This window comes from Puma concolor, chromosome D4 (genome assembly GCF_028749965.1).
Source record: "Puma concolor isolate L17-30 chromosome D4, mPumCon1.1.hap2, whole genome shotgun sequence".
Lineage (NCBI taxonomy): Eukaryota > Metazoa > Chordata > Mammalia > Carnivora > Felidae > Puma > Puma concolor.
Genome location: NC_141679.1, coordinates 94,820,990 through 94,840,223, shown reverse-complemented (window position 1 = coordinate 94,840,223; position 19,234 = coordinate 94,820,990). Strand labels below are relative to the sequence as shown.

The 19,234-nt window shown below is 63.4% G+C and overlaps 2 protein-coding genes and 1 long non-coding RNA gene across 4 annotated transcripts; 1 reads left to right on the top strand and 2 right to left on the bottom strand.

The window, feature by feature from the left end:
* Positions 1-986: 986 nt before the first annotated feature.
* On the bottom strand, positions 987-7,282 carry UAP1L1 (UDP-N-acetylglucosamine pyrophosphorylase 1 like 1). 2 transcript variants are annotated; one of them, XM_086684576.1, is made up of 9 exons: positions 6,926-7,281; positions 6,044-6,248; positions 5,675-5,850; positions 5,200-5,372; positions 4,915-5,108; positions 4,306-4,446; positions 3,551-3,736; positions 2,898-2,964; positions 987-2,453 (listed from the first exon to the last, which is right to left on the bottom strand). In XM_086684576.1, exons 1-9 carry the CDS (start codon positions 7,212-7,214, stop codon positions 2,178-2,180), a joined length of 1,707 nt encoding a protein of 568 aa, XP_086540702.1. In that variant the 5' UTR covers positions 7,215-7,281; the 3' UTR covers positions 987-2,177. The 2 variants fall into 2 exon arrangements, 1 of the variants encoding a protein (XP_086540702.1); XR_015243249.1 differs by lacking the exon at positions 987-2,453 and having other exon boundaries at positions 4,374-4,446; positions 6,926-7,282.
* A 639-nt stretch (positions 7,283-7,921) lies between these two features.
* Positions 7,922-11,504, bottom strand: LOC147575189 (uncharacterized). Its single transcript, XR_015243248.1, has 2 exons — positions 10,847-11,504; positions 7,922-8,216 (listed from the first exon to the last, which is right to left on the bottom strand). It is a non-coding gene; the product is annotated as an uncharacterized LOC147575189 (long non-coding RNA).
* Positions 11,505-11,650: 146 nt separating this feature from the next.
* On the top strand, positions 11,651-18,499 carry SAPCD2 (suppressor APC domain containing 2). Its single transcript, XM_086684575.1, has 6 exons — positions 11,651-12,345; positions 14,761-14,873; positions 15,548-15,694; positions 16,036-16,143; positions 16,255-16,377; positions 16,451-18,499. The coding sequence occupies exons 1-6, from the start codon at positions 11,760-11,762 to the stop codon at positions 16,577-16,579; spliced, it is 1,206 nt and encodes a 401-aa protein (XP_086540701.1). The 5' UTR covers positions 11,651-11,759; the 3' UTR covers positions 16,580-18,499.
* The last annotated feature ends 735 nt before the right edge of the window (positions 18,500-19,234 follow it).

Below are 19,234 nucleotides of genomic sequence, written 5' to 3'. Positions count from 1 at the left end.
GGCCCCTGCGGGTCTTTTCCCCACACAGGGCTCTGCCGGTAGTGCCAGCGGTGCCCTCGTGCGTCCGTCCCTGCGCATGCCGACAGCAGGGAGAAGGTGGTATCTGGAGGGTGGGTCACCGGGCTCTCCAGCTGAGGGCGCGGGAGCCCACCCCTGGAGACCTAGCCGGGGTGGGGTGGGGTGGTTCTGCCCCACCCCCACCCCCACCGCAGGGTGTCAGACTCACTAGGTGGTCCCTGGCCTCCCTGAGACCCTGGCGAAGAGCTGGGTGGGAGCTCGAGGGGACTCCTAGGCCGCCCAGAGCAGGTGCGGGCTCAGCGTGTGGCCTCTTGCTCTGTCGGATGCACGGAGCTGGGAACCCCTGGTTGCCGTTCCCAGCACCCGTGCCGGTCAGAAACTGCGCTCGCCAGGCCAGGGATCAATCACGGCATCTTGCGTTTATTGGGAATCCGCCACGTTCTGCGGGAAATCAAGGAGTTTGGCAGCCTCTCAGAAGCCCGTTGCTTCCTTATCGGTTGTCTGGGGAGGGACAGTTTTGTGCTGAGGGGCCCGTCCTGCTTCTTGAGTGCAGCGTGCACAGCAGCGCGCACGTGTGAGCAGTGACCTAGGGCTCCACCCGTGTTCCTGGTTTGGGGACGTGCTTCAATCCTGTGGAAAAGCCTTTCCGAAGGCTCTTGTGCCCCCGGATCTCTGGGCCGTGTTTGGAACTTTACACGCAGCTGTGATTCTTTTACAATAAACGGGGTCTTTTTTTTTTTTTTTTTTTAAACTTTTAATTTTTTTTTTTTGAACGTTTATTTTTGGGACAGAGAGAGACAGAGCATGAACGGGGGAGGGGCAGAGAGGGAGACACAGAATCGGAAACAGGCTCCAGGCTCCGAGCCATCCGGCCAGAGCCTGACGCGGGGCTCGAACTCCCGGACCGCGAGATCGTGACCTGGCTGAAGTCGGACGCTTAACCGACTGCGCCACCCAGGCGCCCCTAAACGGGGTCTTTAAAAACAGGCCGTTTCAGTAGCTCCCCCAGCTGGTGTAGGAAAGAGGCTGCCCGGTCGTCGGGCTGTGGCAGTGAGGAGCAGCAGCTGTGGGCAGGACCCCGGACCTGGGCCCCCGCCTTGGCTGGCCCTCCTCTGTCCCGGGCCCTCTGCTTGCCAGCGGAGCAGCTGGGAGAAGCGTCGTAAGGCACGCGGTTCGGTTCTGAGGTCTGCGAAGGACTGGCACAGCGCGGGTGGGAGCAGAGTCCTCCTCTGGGCTTTGGGCCTGGCCCCGACCCCGCCGCCACGCCCAGGTCCGGGTGCGGGGACACCCGTCCACCCTCCGCTAGTCCACTACGAGCCACTGGAGGAGTCAGCGGCCTCTGAACCCACCGCCCAGCTGACATCCTTGCCCTGGGGAAACCGGCTTCCGTGGGGGTGTCGCCGCAGCGTGAGGGCGTGGGAGCAGGCGGCCTGGCGGAGCGGCAGGCTGCATTCCACGCCGCCCTTCGCGTCAGCGGGCGGGGAGGTGCCCCGTGCTGCTTTCCGGAGGGGAGAGCAGCAGGCACTGGGGCCCGGAGCAGCAGGGCTAGGGGCCGGGGGCCAGCGGGTCTTCCCCAGCCTCGGTGGGGCCGCAGGGGTGCAGCGTGGGGACCGTGGCCCCGTACGTGGAGTCTGTGTCTCCCTCCAGAGAGCGCGGGAGGTCCGTGAGCACCGAGATCTGTCAGAAGCTACTAGCAAGCTGGTTGGGGGACGGTGCTCCCCGCCTGCTTATATTTCAGACCAATTAGCCACCACGTGCGGCCACTGGAATTGGTCCGACTGGTTGTTGGGGAAAAGAGCTAAAATTCAGCAGCCTGAACCAACCGTAGCCCTGGCCGAGGAGCCAAGGCCTCCAAGGGAGATTGAGAGAATTCAGTTTTAGGTGTGCAGGCTGTGCGTGGGGGGTGGGTGGGGGTAGCTGGTGGGCACTGGGGGGCTGGAGGGCTAGGCCGTGACACCCCCCCCCCCGCCCCCGCCATGCCAGGTACTTGGTCAGCTGCAAGAGAGGGAGGGAGCGGCACCTGTGGACAGGTCACCCTGCAGGGGACGGACACCGTCCCCTCCTCTCGCCTCGTCCGTCCGTGGGTCTGCAGAAAAGCTGGAGCGGCCGGTGCTCCCCGCCGGGCGGATCTGCGCGTAGGGCTTGAGGTGCTGTCGTCCTCACCTACGTCTCCGCTCCGACAGAGGCAGGCCTGCCGCCGTCCCCGAGGACGCCGCACCTCTGCCTCTCGCCCAGACCTCACAGCCAGGAGCACGGCCAGAGAGCCCTGTTTGGTCACTTGTGTCCCCGGGAACGATGACGGGAGCGGCGCCACCCCTCAGGACCCCGGGGTTGGCAGGCCAGAGAGCAAGTCGGGGCTGCAGAGCCCTGGCCCGGTTCTCATCCAGGATCAGCGGGGATGGGAACTCCCGGCCTTGCAGATACGCCTCCAGAGCCTGGAAACAAGGATGTCAACATGTCCACACGTTAACCTCTGTCCCCCGGTGGGGTCCATATTCTGCCTTGAGCCCGTGTGGGGTAGGGCCAGACTCGCTCCCAGCACTAAGGGTCGGATGCCACTTGCAGACCCAGGCCCTCTTGAGCCCAGATCTTCTCAAAGGGTCCGCGCCAGCATTCCTTCCTTGCAAGGCTCCCATAAAGCCTGGCTGGAACCCTAGCCTCTGGCCTCACCTGATATCCTCCTGGCCCTTGGAGGCCTCCTGATGGCCTCACCTACCCTACGTCCTAGAAGATCCTCTGTATCTGAAGAACTATTTGTCTCATCGGTAACGTGAGGCAGAGCTGTGACTTTCTGCCCCAGCATCCACCACTCCCCAGCCCTCCTCCCAATCATGCATCCCTACCCCAGAAAAGACCTGAATGAGCCAGTCAACTCTCACCTCTCCAGAGTATGATACCAAAGGCGAGATCTCACAGATGGCAGGAGGCTCTCCGCTGCTGGGCGAGCTGTGGGAGCCCATGTGTCAGCACCTGCTCCAGGGTGTGTGCCCTGGGGCTGGCCTTGCCTGGCCCAGCTCCCGTAGATCTTTTCTCAGCAACACTCCCTTCCACGGCACCCCCAGAGCCCTCGGCAAACTGCCCCTGACTTGAGTGATCAGCTCTGATCTGGGCTGGAAGACACTCCTCAGCCCTGCAGGTACCCCGCACAGGTCCCCCTGCGCAGCGCGATTTAGGTGGTGGCTCTGTCATTTCCTTTTCCAGTCCCGAAACGTGGCCTGCATTGCTGTTTTTCTACACATCATGCCTAGGTCTTGCTTTCAGAGCTTACAGATGAGTCAGGAAGGCTGGCAGCCACCCACCTTCCCCAAGGCCCTGAGCAGACCTTGAGGAGTTGGGCTCAAAGCTGCAGGCAGTCACTGTATGGCTGGGCCGGGTGCGTGGCCACCCATACTCAGCGTGGTGCTGGAGCCCAAGCTCCCAGCGCAGCTCAGACAGCAGTGGAGCCGGCAAGGGTGGGGAGCTGGACCCTGGGGTGGGGAGCTGGACCCTGACACCCTTGTCCTTTGAGGAGCATGCTGACGGGCACACTCACCTGGGCAGCTCCGGGAGCCGCGCCCCACATGCATCCAGAAAGTGGGCCCCTGCCTGCAGGGCCCAGCGGTAATGCTGTAGGAGCAGGGCGCACCGAGTCGTGGTGGGGTTGTCGCTAGCAGCCGAGGCAGCATTCTTCAGAGGAGAAAATTCCTCCTCCCGAGACACTTCGAAGGCCACGAAGTTCCTGTGCGGACGACAGCTGGTGACCAGATGTCCTGACCCAGAGGCCCTGGTCCTGGGCAGGCAAAGCCTGCACCGGGCTCACGACGACTAAATGGTGGTCTGTTCCACACAGGTCTGTTCCACAGTCACTGCGTGTGTCTTTGTTTCTGAGATCCCTGGGGCTGCCTGATTCCCCCCCACCACCCCATTCCCACCTGCCAAACCCACAGACCCTGAGGCCCCAAATCGAGGGCCAAGTCCCCTGGGAGTCCCCCAGCCACCCCCCCCCCCCGCCCGGGAACAGCCTCCTAACCCCGGCCAGGAGCAGACGGAAGGCTCAGGAGTGGCAGGGGTGGCCCCCAAAGCACAGCCCCCAAGACTCCAACTGCTCCAGATGTCACCATGCTCACACTGCAGGGGTAGTGTGAGCCCCCTTCTGGAGCCCGCCTACAGCCCCTGGCCCCCCACTGCAAAGGTGCATCCCCACTGTCCCCCACAAGCCTCCACTTCCCAGCCCAACTAGGTCTCAGAACCCACCACCAAAACAAGGAGAGGAGAGAAAGAAAAAAATAAACGACTTTTGCCACTAACTTAGCGAACGGGAATACATCAAACACAAACTTCTCCAGCTTTATCCCATTTGGTTTTAGCGGCTTTACCAGATTTCCCTCCTCATCCACGTACGGGACCTTCTTCACAGCCACGTGTGGCTTCAGCAAGGGCTCAAACTCACTTGGGGGGGGGGAGACAGGAGAACAAAAGAAGGAAAGACACGGTTCAGACGGACACCCCTGGGAGCCCCCTCCCCACCTCTCTGCACACCTGGCCAGGCAGGATGGGCCGACAGACGGACACCGCAGGGCACAGGAGCCCCGGGAGCTGAGCCCTGTCTCCGGAAGGACACAGGCACCCTCTTACGCTCCCCAGCCCGCGAGAGAGACTGGCACCACTGGCCACATCCCCGCCCAGGTGAAATGGCAGCTGGCAAGTCGCAGGGCAGAGGTGGCGCCTGAGGCCACAGCCACCGTGTGGGGAGGAAGAGCAGGCCAACCGGGCCCCAGAGCCTTATAGCAGCTGCTAGAGGTCTGGTGGCGTTGGCCGACTTAAATGCACCCCAACCCAGGCTGGCCCCTGACCGCAGCCCCACTGGGCTCAGGCCAGCCTCCCTGGCCAGCACCTTTGGCCACCTGCTGAGCACACCTGACGACAGCCCGGAGGAAGCCTCGAGTGAAAAAGTGGTTGCAGATGTTGCCCAGGTGGTAGAGGAGGCTCCCATCGGGCCCGCGAAGCCGTGCGGTCTCGGGGCTGATCTCGCTGTACTCCACCACCTGAGGGACTCCGTCCACCTGGCACACCACCCCCACCGGCTCCTCCGGGGACGCCTTTTCCACCACCTGCAGCCGAGGCAGAGACAGGAAAGGCTGGCGGGGGCGGGGCCGGGGGCGGGGCGAGGCAGGCAGCCGGGCAGTGGGCGGGGAGGCTCACCTTGGCCCCACAGTCTGCGCCGCGCAGCACGCAAAAGCCGACGAAGACAGGGTCAGCCAGCCGCACGAGAATGTTGTCCACACAGTACACGTGCACAAACTCCACTCCCCGACGCTCCATGTCCTCTAGAATCTGGTGGTCTGACAGTGCGCGGTACAGCCCTCCGTTGCCATCTGCCAAGGGAGAAAGGGACCAGTCCCCGGGGCTTCAGCCATCCAGTCCAGAGCCTGCTGGAGGCAGGAGAGGCCCCTGGGGCTGGACCTTGTACCTGAGGCAGCTCTGTGTCACTATCCAAGTAGCCCTATGGCTGTGTCATGCGACACATGGGAATCAAGGCCCAGAGAGAGGAGGCCAGTCGCCCAGGACCACACAGCCTTCTAGCATAACGTTCTGGCCGCGTGCAGCCCTCCTGACCTCAGATTAGCTCCTTGTTCTAGACCAGGCAGCGCTTCCCTGACTCAGGGGCGGGGCATACCTGGGGCCATGGCAACCTTGTCTTTCTTCTCCAGGATGGCCCTGCCATCAAAGGTCACAGCAGGCAGCATGCGCTGCTCAAACATGATCACGTTGTTGGGGTCCAGGTGGAAGAAGTCGTGCTCCTTGAAGAACCTGGCGGTGGGCTCCAGCGTGAACTCACTTGTCATGATGTACCTGCGAGGAGAGGCAGGGCTGAGCAGGCCCTTGGAAGGGCCCGGCCGCTCGGGGATCCAGGGCTCCGATAGGGGCTGGCCTCGGAGTCCGGGCTGGGGCTGGGGGTTGGGACTCGAGTCTTGGTGTGGGGCAGGGCTGATGCTGCGTGGGCAGGGGATCATTCTGGGGACAGGGTGAGGAGGGAAAGGCACACCAGGGTATGGCGCACTGGGTCCCGCTGCGCTCGCCGGCCAGCTGCTCCACCCGCCGAATCCGTTCTGCCTGCAGCTGGTACAGGCTCTTCCCGCTGGGCAGCCCCACCTGATACATGCCCTTGGGGTAGGTCACGCCTAGGCGCGTGCCCTGCCCACCAGCCAGCAGCAGCACAGCCACCTTGCTCAGGGCGATCTGGTGGAAACCTGGGGGCAGAGGGTGCCGTGAGGGGACCCCTGGGACCTGCCATATAACCACCCCCTCACTTCAGAGCAAGCCAGACGTGCGCCCAGGACTCTAAAACTTCTGAGAGCCACAGAACAGAGATCTCCAAACAACATTCCGACCTCATGTGGGCCAGGGCCCCATCCAAATCTGACCTTGTCCAGACCCATCAGAGGTCCTGATGATGTCCTCCAGGGCTTATTCCCAGCCTGGGTCCTTCAGAGGGAACACCAGGTCAGACTGGTCAGAGCAGTCTGGCGGGGGCCCTGGGCAGCTTCCCTCCAGGAGCACCTGCCTCACCCGTAAGGCCAAGAAGCCAAGAGTGCACCCGGGGCCAGCGCGCTTGTGAAACGGAGCGTGTACAAATGTGCAAGGGGTTCCCTGCTGTCAGTAGGCTTGTGGCCTGGGCAGCTGACCATCCAGGTGTGCGCCTGCACAAAGCACTCGCTGGAGGGGGAAGCCGCCTGAGGGCGGCTGCCACCTTCGCAGCTTTTGGAGCCCTGCACCTGAGTCGCGAGCTGGCGTGTGAACGGAGACCCCACAAAGGAACGAGGCGCGCCAAACTCCTCCAAGTACAAGCTCTCCTGTCACCCCACTTTGGGCAAGGCCCCCTGCGCCGGCCAGGCCCACCCCGACCGGGGACCCCCGCCCCGCCTACCTTCCTCCTCCCAGAGCCGCCGCGTCTCAGGGTCGCACCGGCTCGCGCTGCCCACGCGCTCAGGGGGCAGGGGCCGCAGGCGCGCGGCCAGGCCGGGCTCCGGGCCCGGGGGGCAGGCGCAAGCCGCAGCCGCGCGCTGGCAGTGCTCGCGCAGCGCCTCGGGCTCCAGCGCCTCCAGCTCGGCCAGGAGCGCGGCGCGCGGCCCCGGAGCCAGCTCGGCGCAGAAGCGCAGCAGGTGTTCCTGGCCCGCGCGCTGCAGCCGGGCGCGCACGTCCCGCTCCGAAGCCATGTCGCCGCGGTCGGCCGCGCGGGCACTCGTGACTCGCGCGCTCCTACCGGCGTCACGGGACCCGGCGGGAGGTGGCGACCCCCGGAGGGGCGGGGCCGGGGCGCCACGCCCCGACCCCGCCCCCGAGTGCCCCCTCCCTCCTCCGGCCCCGCCCCTCCTCCTGGGGCCCCCTTCCCTCTCCCGCCTGACTCCGCCCCTATCCGCTCGGCGCCGGACGCTGAGGGGCCGAGTCAGAGGGCTAGCGACGCCCGAGGCGTGGGGGCCAGGGGCCCCGAGTTGGGAAGCCCCGAAACCCCCGACCCCCGCGCGTGAGGGCGGACGTCAGTTCTAACGTACCCCCCTCTGGACCCCACAGCCCTGAGGGTCAGGGCACCCGACGTGGAGACTGTGTTTGCCTTGACCGAGACCCCTGGCGTCTGGGCTGGGGAGGATAGAGCCGGATCGTCAGTAGGGTCGGCTGTCTGGATGCCGCCAAGGCCTCCCAAGAGGGCCACCCAGCACCGGCGGGGGCTTCCTCCTTCACACCCTTCGTCCTTCGCATTGCCACGTAACCGTAACCGGAACCGCTCAGGTTCGCCCTTCGCCCTGCCGTATTATCTTAACTATGACTTTAAAATATTTTCCTATTATTAAAATAGCGATCTTGATGTCTATAAACTCCCTTGTGAAAAATAATGAGAGTAGCTTGGGCCATTTGGGGACAAAGCTTCCCCCAAAAAAGTTTTTATTAAATCTTAAAGTAAAACAAATTCGAATGGCAGTTTGGGACCCGAAATGAGAAGTGACCTCTCCTCCAGACCTGCCCCAGCTAACCCCTGTTAAGGCTGTTACATCCACACGACTCGTGAAACAGAATGCTACGGGCACCAGTGACAGTCACAACAAAGTTTATTACAATGAGAGGCAAGGCCGACCGATCGGGACCAACACTCTTGATAAGAGTGCGCCCGGAACAGCCGGGGTACAGAGTTTTTATAGCCGATCACATCGTTTTATCATCACCTGGGAACAGAACAAAGAAACAATTTCCAGATGAGTTAGAAACAGTCGCCTAATGAGGTGTTTTAGACTTTCTGCCTCTAAGTTGCAACCAGTGGATCTCCTTGACCCTGCCTCTGATGCTCTTTTCTTTGAACCTTTGTTTCCTTAATTGGTGAAGCCTAATTTACAAGAGTATGAGGCTGTTATTTTTCAAGCTAAGAGTTAGCCCTACACTACAATTTAACCCTTACAAGGCAATTGTGTCTCCGTGCAGGCAGGTTCTGTACATAGAAACTCCCACGTGTTCCTTTCTTGGGTTAGGAAGGAGAGCTTCACAGCCCCCTGGGGGTGCACTCTAAATTCTGGTGGACTTTTCAAGGATGGCCTTAGGCCTGCCTCAGGACCTTTGCACTCGCTGTTCCTCCTACCTGGACCACTCTTTCCCAGAGACTTCCTGCCACACTCTGCCAGGTCTCTGCTCCTGTGTCACCTCCTTGGGGAGACCATCCCAGCTCATGTTGGCTCAGACAGCACCTTCCCATCCATCTCTGTTCCTTCCTGCCTTTCTGCGTTCTTCGCTGCCCGACTCCCCTCAGAAAGGAAACTCCACAACAGCTGGATGTAGTCTGGTACACCGCTGTGCCCCCTCACTCTAGATGAATGCCCAGCACACAGGAGGAACTCAAGAAATGTTTGTTGGGTGAATGAGTGTTGAATCCCACATCTAGCACAGTGACTGGGCCACAGCAAGTGTTCAGGGAGTGCTCTCTGAATGAATGAATGAATGAATGAATGGGTGGTCTGCTCCAATAGTTTGTGGCAGTTGAAGGGCAGTTTGGGGCAGATGTTGGAGGTGTGCGTGGGAGGTAAGGAACCAAGGAGCGGAGTAGGTCCCACACCCCAGGCCAGAGTCTAGGGGAACCCTTACCCCCTGCACATGTGCCCTTGAAGGCAGGTGTCACGTGAACTCAGGGCTCATCTCAGAGTGACCCCCAAATCTCACTTCAAGGTGGGGGTGGGGCTGAGATCGGGAGGGTTTGGACAATTGAGGCTGTGTAGCCAGAGGCGCCTAAAGAGCCAGAAGAAGGAGAGCTGACCCGCCTGGGCAGACAGGTGGGAGTGCCAGGGAGGCAGGGGTGAGTAACAGCCTCCTGGACCACCTGCCAAAGGCAGGCTTTTGGCCAAGGTCCCTGGTTGCTGCTGCAGGAATAGAGACCAGAGAATCGCCAGAACTGGGCAGCTACCTGTCCTTGACTCCATGCTGCGTTAGGCAGGGGACAAAGGGGCCCAGTCCCCCTGTCCACCGCCAAGGAGCTCCAAGCTGGCACAGTGAGAACATGATCACAACGGGGATGGGCCCCTCAGAAAGTACAGGGGCCACAGGGGACCCACCTGGCTCGGGGCTCCGGGAAGCCCTCCGGGGGAGATAGCAACACTGAAAGGTACAGAGCTAGGAAAGTGTCGGGCCAGGCTAGAGAGGAGGAAGCGGTCAGAATTCAGGACAGGAAGTACACGAGGGCCGCCACGCCTTAGTCCCACACCCAGAGCTGGGACTGACCCCAGTTTTTTCTCTACCTTCCTCCAGTGCCTAGCCAGAGAAGCCCACCGGGAGGCCGGCAGGCCAAAGGCCAGTGGGGACTTCCTCCTCCACGGCTCCTGATACTCTGAGCAGGCCTTGCTTTCTCTGCACGGTGGACTCAGGCTCACAGTGGCCCTGGCCTGGGTGCTGCTGGCCACGCTGTCCTGCCGTCCTGAGCTGTAGCAGCATCGCTTGCCGCTGGCCGCTGGCCTCCACATCCACACGACACCCACCTCCCCCCCCACCACCACCACCACGGAGCTGTCCCTGGGCCTCCCCATCCCACCCGAGGGTGGCGTTTCCACTGTGACCTCCAGGATGAGGCTTCCCATGTGCTGGTCACCCACTAAGCCTCCACTGCGGGCCAGGCTGAAGCCAGGCCTTGGGGTGGCCCTGTCCTGCTTCCAGAAAGCACAGGGAAGGACCCATGGGGAGAGAAGCACAAGACCTAGGAGAAAGCAGCCTTATGCTTTGAAGGTCAGGACATCTAACCAGACTTCCAAGGGTGGGTCAGGTACCTGAGCGGGGTTTCAAAGGACGCACAGTGATGGCCAGGAGCAGACGGGGAAACACATTCCTGGCGGAACAGCTACCATGTGCAAGGGCCCAGAGGTGAGAGAATGCTGGGCACCATCAGGATGGGGGATGGGGCAGGGTGTGCCGGAAGGAGAGGAGGAGGGAGAGGCGAACTACAGGAAAAGCGGCCTGAATGCTGTTCTGGGATTCTGGCTGGTCCTGTCCCTGAAGGGGAAGGCTGGGATGAGCTAGGCTCCACAGGGAAACTCCAGGCTCACAGCTTTCTAGGTGCTTCCAAAATTCCTTAGCATAAAGGAGCCTCAACTCTGAGGCGTGTGAAAGGTAATAAAGGAAGGCCGCATTTACAATGGAGTCAGGAAGCCCTGACCGGGGGGGGGGGGGGGGGGGGGGGCTCTCACGAACAGGGCACCTGTCCCAGCGGACCGCACGTCCTGGGCAGGAAGAAAGTCACCTTAGTCACCTTACCGCCCTAGCAAGAGGAAGTTCTCTCCTGGACGAGACTGCAGGCTAAGCCCCGGCCCCCTCCCAGACTGACCAGACAGAATGACTGGATGCTGGCTGGAAGTGAAGCAGGGGCCGCTGGGGACACAGGGCTGCCTGGCCGGGAGCGCCTGGGGAACCGCTGGAGGAAGGGTACGGCCAGGGGAAGAGGCTGGAGCAGAGGAGAGCTGGTCACCAGATGGGGATCTGGGGACACAGGAAAAAGTGGCTTTGTCCTGCAGTAGGCAGGAAAGGCCAGGCTATCCCCAGGGACAAGGGGAGGAGCCGGCAGCAGTGTGGACAGACAGGCCTCTGTAAGGGGAAGCGTCCTGCTGGCTGGAGCCCAGTCCTCTTGGGACTCTCCTGGCAAATGGGCCCCAGAGTCGAGGTGCCTGGGCCCGGGGACCCTCAGCGAAGAGTCCCCAGGGGAGTCAGACAGGGAAGGTGACTCCCAGAGGAGGTGTGCTCCCCATCCTTACCCCACGAGGCCACTTGGGGACAGGTTTTCGTAGGGCGCCGGGCCCCGCCCCTCCGAGAGGGCAGAGCCGCCGCGAGAGGGGGAGGGGGAGGAGAAAGGGGTCCGCTCGGGGCTCCGCCCGCCACCCGCGAGGCCCGGAGGAGGCCGAGTAGGGTCCCCGCCCCCAGGCTAGTACCCGTGTCTCGGCGCACCCCCGGCCCCTCCCCGCACGGCGGCGGGAGCGCGCGGGGCGGGGCGGGGCCCTCGGCGGAAAAATCAAACCGGGCTGGCGGCCTCTCAGCCAATCCGGGAGCAGACGGGCCGGCTTCGGCCAATGGCTGCCGCGAATGCTAATGAGCGCTGACGCCACGAGAAGAGTCCATTCAAAAAGTCGCAGCTATTGTCGCTCCGGGTTGCGCGCGCCGGCCGGGCCCCGCCGTCGGGCCCCGGGGGGACGGAGCGCGGACGCCGCGGGGATCGAGCCCAGGACGGAGCCCGGCGGCGGCAGCCCATGGCCGGAGCCGCGATGGCCGAGCCGGGCCACGGGCCGCCCGCCGCGCCCGCGCCCGGCACGGAGGGGCTGCCGCGCGCCTTCCTGCAGAGCCTGCGCACGCTGTTCGACATCCTGGACGACCGGCGGCGCGGCTGCGTGCACCTGCGCGAGATCGAGTCCCGCTGGCAGGGCGCCGACGCGCGCGAGCTGCCCCGCGGCGTGCTCGAGGGCCTGCGCCAGGTGGCCCCGGCCAGCGGCTACCTGACCTTCGAGCGCTTCGTGGCCGGCCTGCGCACCTCGCTGCTGAGCGCCGACGGCGGCCCGCGGGGCCAGGCGCGCGCCCCGGCCCGGGGAGGCTGCCCGGCGCGGCCCGGGGGTCAGCCGCCGCCGCCGCCGCGCCTGGTGTTCGCGCCGGCTGACGAGCCGCGGACGGTCCTGGAGAGGAAGCCCCTGCCCCTGGGCGCGCGGCCCCCGCCAGCCGTCCCCGGCGGCGCGGCCCGGAGCCTAGAGAAGCTGTGCGGACCCGCAGAGGCAGCGCCCGGTCCCGCGGAGCCCGAGCGGCCCCAGGGCGCGGCGCTGGAGCGGAGCCCGAGCGCGGACGCTGGTGAGTGCGGGGCGGCCCCCAGCCCCGCCTCGTAGCCGCCCCCCGCCGAACCCCCGCGACCGGCGCCTCAGGCCAGAGCCGCAGAGGCGCTGCGGCCCTTCTACCGCGGGGGCCGGTAAGCGCCTGGAGGGAAAGCGGCCTCCTGGGTTCCCGGTGTGTTCAGGGGCCAGCCCCTCCCCCTCCACAGCGGGAGGCCATCGTAGGGCCCAGGGGCTGGTGGATGACTCCCAAACTCCACCAGGAAGCCACTGTACAGGCCTGAGCTGAGCACTGAGGACCCCTGCCCCACACCTGGGGCACTTAGACCCTCGGTCGTATCCGTGGTAACTGCCTAGGCAGAGTTTTCCTCTAGTGCAGAGGAGAGAGGGGCCCAGACTGGGCGGGGCCCTCTCTGCCTTTTTTGGGTTCTCAGCCCCGCAGCTCCGCTCAGACGGCTGGGCTTGCTGCCTCCACCACTGAGGCCAGGGCCCGCCGAGGTGGCCCCGAAGGACCTGGCCTGGTTGCCAGGAAGAGCGAAGCGGTGGGTGAGTCTCCAGCCCAATCTTCAAGCCTGCAGGGGTGACAAGCCTTCAAGCCTGCAGGGAGAGACCCAGGCGCAGCCGCTGTGGATGGACGGCCGGCTGCTTGCCTAGCTTCCGGTCCAGTTGGCAGTGCTGGGAGATGGCTGAATGGCTCCCCTGTGCCCCCCCCCCCCCACCAGTGTCTTCCCTGGAAATAGCACCTGCACTATGGCTGGCAGCAGGGTCCGGACCCCTCAGCCCATTCAGCCTGCACCTGTGCACCACCTGGTGCAGGCCTCCCGCCCCCCCCCCCCCCCATGGCCGCTGCCAGCCCTTTCTATGCCTTCACTGCTCTGGCAGCTTCATCGGACCTCCACCCCAGCCTTGCCCATGTCCCCCAGCCCCATGACTGGTGCTTGGAGCCACAGTGGCTCCTGGCCTCCTTGGTGCAGCCGTCCAGAAGCCCACCCCAGGCTGGGGGCTCCCCCTGCTCCTCACTGCCCAACCACTCTGTCCCTGTGGTGTGGGCAGGCAGGGGGCCCTTCTGAGTGCAGGGCTAGTGCCGTCCCTGTGGCTGCATGTAGTTGAAAATCAGCCATGGGACTGGGGTTTGGAGGCCTCAGACCTGCAGTCCTGCTCTGTCCGGGTGCCTGACACCACAGAACAGCTTTAGTCTCAGGCCAGGCTCTCACTGTCACCTTTTCCAGGCAGAGACCCAGACGAGAGGCATGGCATGTTTTGGCACTCCAAGCTCCCCCAGATTTCCAGGAAGAGAAAGCCCTCATACTCACAGAGCCCCCCGCTCCAGAGATCCAGGGGCCCCTTCCCTATCCCCTGCTGGAGCTCAGTGCACCCAGGCCTGCCCTGGCCCCCCTTGGTGCAAGCTGCTAGCTCAGGCCCAGACGGGGACAGACAGGGCTGCGTCCGCCTGCTGGTCCTGCTGAACATCCAGCGTGCTGTCATCTGGGAATCTGGGAGCTGCCCCCACACCAAGCCCAGGGGTTCTGAGGTTCCATGCTCTCTAGCCTCCCTCTGCTGTATCTTCTGTGCCAGCCATGCAGCATGGGCAGGTTGGGACGTGAACTCTGGGCTGGCTCGGAGCCTGTCTGCCAGGGCCGGCTGGAGGCCTGCAGAGACCTGGTGCCAGCCCTGTGGACATGTTCCCTCCTTGCACCACCGCCCCCAGTGCAGGGGGCAGAGCCTGTGAGGCTGAGCCTGGTGTGGGGGAATAGGGCTCGGGAGCCAGGAGGGTGACCTTCTCCACACCCGCACCTTAGTCTGCCTCGCGGGTTGCCCTGCACGTGCTCCCCATCCCCCGGGGAAGTCAGCTGGCCCCGATGGCTTTTCAGCCCCAAGCACACTCAGCTGCACACACTTCACCTGCACGGACTCCCGTCACCCCTGAAGGCCCCGGCAGACCCGGAGGGAGAAGCAGGGATGGCCAGAGGCCTGCTCACTCCCCCTGTACTTAGCAGCCCATGAGCCCCTGCAGTGTACTCGAAGCACCCTGGGCAGCGGGAGTGCTGAGAAGAACCGGGTAAAGCCCCTGCCCCAGGGCGCTCGTGCTGGGGCATGTGTGTGGGCGCACACATTTGTGTTGTGTGTACAGACAAGCAGCCTCAGCGGTCACACGGCCCTTACCAAGGGAGGGGTGAGGGGAGCTGGTGGGGATGGAGTGGGGAGCCAGCCGCCAGCCAGGCACAGAGGCAAGGTGTGTGCTGCGCTGGGCCGTTGCCCATGCCCCCCAGGATGGGTTGAGATGGGGAGGGCCCGTGCAGAGGCTCTGAGTTGCCCATGAACCCAGAGAGACGTAGGCCTGGACACCCAGCTGTGCACCGCCAGGCTTGGGGTGGGGGACGTTGAGCTTGACTAGGCAGGCCTGGAAGTGACCCAGGTCCTTGCTCCTCTGCGGCAGGTGCGGCGGCCTGCAGGGCCCGGGAGCTAGGCATGGGCGATGCCCGTCGGGCCCCCCGTGCCCGAGGGGAACGTCGGAGGCACACCATCACCAACGGCGTGGACTGTGACCTGGTGAGTGAGGGCTCTGGGGGATTCTCCACCTTGCCTGGGATAGGACTTGGCCCCCACGCTTGGTCTCCTGGACCACCTCTCTGCCTGGGAGGTGGCAGTCAAGCCTGGGTTCTGGGGGACCTATGGCTGGAATGTGAGTTAATTACAAACATCTGTCCCCGTGTCTGGGTTTGAATCCACTTGAGACGTGGCTCTAAACCACACGAAGAAGTCCTTTAGGGAGAAAGCAGCCTCCGTGCACCATGCAACGGGCACGGCCCCTCCCCAGAACTGCCCCTGCACCAGCCGGCTTCACGAGGCTGTCCTTTGCCAAAACTGAGCCCGGCTCCCCCGCTGCGTGCTCGCCATTTGCTCCGAAGGAAGCTGCTGAGCTCGGGGGTGTCGCCTGTGTTCCTGTGGGGGAAGCCTGCGTGGAGGGGCCGAGAGAGGACAGCCCGCCCGCAAGGGGACAAACGGGGCGGTGCTTCCCAACACGGGCACGCGTAGGACTCACGTACAGGCGCGTGCGGCGGCAGAGCTGCGCCGACGCGGCTGGCCTGCGCGGGCGCGCGTCCGAGTTGCGGGGCGTGCGCCGTGTGTGTGTGTGTGTGTGTGTGTGTGTGTGTGTGTGTGTGTGTGTGTGTGTGTGCGCGCGGGCGCGCGCCATTCACACGTGTGCGTTGCCGCACGTGCAGCTGAAGCAGCTGAAGGAGCTGGAGCAGGAAAAGGAGGTGCTGCTCCAGGGTCTGGAGATGATGGCCCGGGGCCGCGACTGGTACCAGCAACAGCTGCAGCGCGTGCAGGAGCGCCAGCGCCGCCTGGGCCGGAGCAGGGCCAGCACCGTGAGTAATGCCGCCCGGGACCGGGCTGTCCCCGTCCCTAGGCAGGGTGACCCCCCCACCCTGCACCTGCAGGAACCACCCACCTAACCCAGGCACCCCCAGGTAGGCACGGGATGCCCTATTCCGGGACACATCGGCCGTCCCTCCTCCCGGGGTGCTGGGACCCCCACACACACACACACACACTCACACCGTGATGTCCCCCACCGGCAACACCCGTAGGCTCCCTCTCTGCTCAAGCAGTAATTTGGGGAGACAAGAGTGCCACCTGTGAGGGCTCTTCTCGAGGCACGGTGGCTGGTCCTGCGCTCTGACCTTCCCCTTTTCTGCTTTCTTCTCAGGACCTTGGGACTGAGGGGAGCCCCCTCCCGCTGGGCCGGCTGCTGCCCAAGGTCCAGGAGGTAGCCCGGTGCCTGGGGGAACTGTTGGCCGCAGCCTGTGCTGGCAGGGTGAGTGCCCCCCCAGACCACCCAGCGCCCGCCTAGGGCCCGTGCCCATCTTGGCGCCACCCCTCACCCTCGTCCTGGAGGCTAGGCCTGCCTGACTGTGCCCTCCCGTAGGCTCTGCCCTCATTGTCCTCGGGGGCCCCGTGCCCAGCCCTGGCCCCCACCTCACCGTCAGCCCCAGGCTGGCAGCAGCAGACCATCCTCATGCTGAAAGAGCAGAACCGGCTCCTCACGCAGGTGAGGTGCGGGGAGGGGTGCAGGGTGGGGGCTGGAGGCCCGGGGTGCCCTGACCGACCTCCCGCCCGTCCAGGAGGTGACCGACAAGAGTGAGCGCATCACGCAGCTGGAGCAGGAGAAATCTGCCCTCATCAAGCAGCTGTTTGAGGCGCGCGCCCTCGGCCAGCAGGATGCTGGGCCCTTGGACTCCACCTTCATCTAGCCGGCCACGGGCGTGGGCGCGGGCGCGGGGCTCTTAGGACCTGGCCTGGCAGTCAGCCTGGGCAGGTGCCTCCTTGAGCCCCACTTAGGCTAAAGATCACCTGACTGGCCTGGACACGGGTTTCTTCCTCTCTTCCAGCGGGGGCTCCCCCAGAGCGCCCCCCCATCCCCAACCCAGGTGGGGCCAGCAGGCAGGCTGTGCCCCGGAATGTCTTGTGGCTCCAGATACGGACTCGGTCCTGGCCTGGGGGGCTAAAGCGGGGTGGGGCTTCATTGTGTTGTCACGGCCTGAAGCTGCTCCAGCGCCTGTCAGTGGTCAGCGGGGGACTCCCCCTCGTGTTTACCTGGTCTCTGGCAGCCCTGGGCAGCCTGGCTTTGTGGCAGGCCTGTCCTCTCTGACCCGGGGTCTCGGGAAAAGACAGTGGTTTCCCCTGGCCTGCGCTTCCGACCACAGCCAGCAGAGGGGCCTCACACACAGTAGCCAAGGGCTGCCTTGGAGCCGCCGCTGGGGGTTTCCTCCCGGGTCTGAGTCAGGGTCCCTGAGGGGGGCTGGAACACCTGGAGGCCTAACGGGTGATTGGGCGCAGGAGCCCCAGGTCTAGGGGCTGGCTGTCCTTCAGCCGGGAGCACGTGGAGGAGAAAAGGGGTGGTTTCTAGTAGTGGGGTCTGCCTGTGTCTGGTTTTGGGGGAGAGTGATCAGAGTTCATGCCTGGGCTGAGGCTGGCCTGCTTGCCCCTCCTCACAGATCCCAGACCCTAAAACAACTCGGGCCAGCTGTCACTCCTCCTTGCCAAAACTAAGCCCCATGGAGCGACCTGTGACCCAGGCTCAGGGCCTTGGGCCCGCCAGACACCCCAGCCAGGGCAGGATGTGGTCACCAGGGTTGCTCTGGTGTGCCCCTGTCCTGGGGAGGGCCCTGTCCCCAGGAGTGACGTCCGCATGGGCCTCCCGGATGTACCCCAGGGTTCCTCATAGGCCAAGGGCCCCCACCAGGACCTACCCCACATGATTCGGGGCTGGACAGTCAGCTCCCACCTCCGGTCTTTGCAAATGCTCTTCTGTCTCCTGGAACACCCTCCCCCTGCTTCACCCGGCTTGCTCCTACCCAGCCCTCCAGGATGGAGGAGTGAAGGACCGCCCAGAGGCCGGAACAGTGAAGGTGGCAGCCTCTGGGCGGGCGGGCTCGGCAGCGGTGACCTCTGGGGCGTCCGCCACGCCCGGGGGTTCTGCGTTCCCTGTGCTGCCTTCACGTGACTCGGGGGGCAGGAGGTGGCGCATCGTCCGCCCCAGGCGTCTTCTAGCCGGAGACCTTCCGCAGAGCGTGCCCCTCCAGCTGAGGGAGACGTGGAGTCGGCTGGCAACTCGGATAGAAACCCCTCGTCCTTGGGGCTCTGTGTGGGGTGAACAAACGTGTCCTCTCTGCAGTCTGAAGTCAGGCGACCTGTGGGGCGCTAGAGGCCTCAGGGGAGACTTTTAAGCGGTCCTAGTCTGCTGGCAGAAGCCAAACCCTGCTCGGCAAAACGCCGGTGACATTTGGGGCCAAGTAAGTGTTGACGGGGGAGGGGCTGTCCCCTCCTGTGTGCCGCCGACCGCCCTGGCTGCTGTCCACGCACTCGGTTCTGACAACCAAAATATCTCGAGACGTGCCAAGGCGTGGTGGCGGTAGAACGCTGTCCCTGCCTGAGGATCCTGTCCCAGAGGAGACCGTAACTTCACTTGGTCTTAAGGGTTCTCGGAGGTCAAGTTCCAAGGAAAATGAGGATCTCCAAGTTAGGTTTTTTTGCAAACGCTGTGAGGAGCCCCCACGGCGAGCCAGCAGAAACCACCGATTCGGCAGACGGTTCAGACAGTGGAGCGATCAGAGAATAGAAGAGAATTTTTATTCGTCTAAAGAAATAAAAAGGATTCTTGAAAATATGAACGAGAAAGAGTCCTCATACTTTCTTATTCTGTGAAAGTATAGTCTACAAAGGTGAGCAGTAAAGCCTAAAAAAAGAAACTTAAAAATAAAAATTGAAATTTAAAACTCAAGTGGACTCTACTTGAGATGAAAATGCTAGTGAAAAGCGAGCTTAGGAAATGATCCAGAAGGCAGCCCAGAGACTCAGACCGGAAGCACAAATGAGAGGGGGGGTCCTGGAGGGCAGAGGGAGAGGGTCCCCCATCTGGTTGCATTTCCTAAGAGAGGACGAGGCAGGAGGCACGGTATATGAAGATAAACTAGCTTAAAGTTTCCCAGAGTTGTCTGAAAACCTCAATCCTCAGGCCCAGAAATCCCAACAACTGCCAGCCAGGCTGAATCGGAAGAAACGCACATTTTCTCTTACAAGATCACGAAGGAGCCGAGACGAGACCAGTGGCCTCCACGGGAAGTGCCATCAGAGTTGGAGGGTAGCGGCTTTGATGGCCAAGACGTAGACTCGCTGCCCTCCAAGGCCAGACCCAGAGAAACTCAAGAATGAGGGCAAAATAAAAACGCTTCAGAAATAGTTGAAAGTTTACCACCGATAGGACTTCACTACAGGGCAATCTGGAGGAAGGACTTCAGAAAAAAGGCAGAAGTCAAGAAGGAACCCTAATTAAGGATGAGTTTTCTCCTGCTGCAGAACAAATTAGCTTCAAGCTCGGTGGTTTAAAGCAAGAGTTATTGTCATTT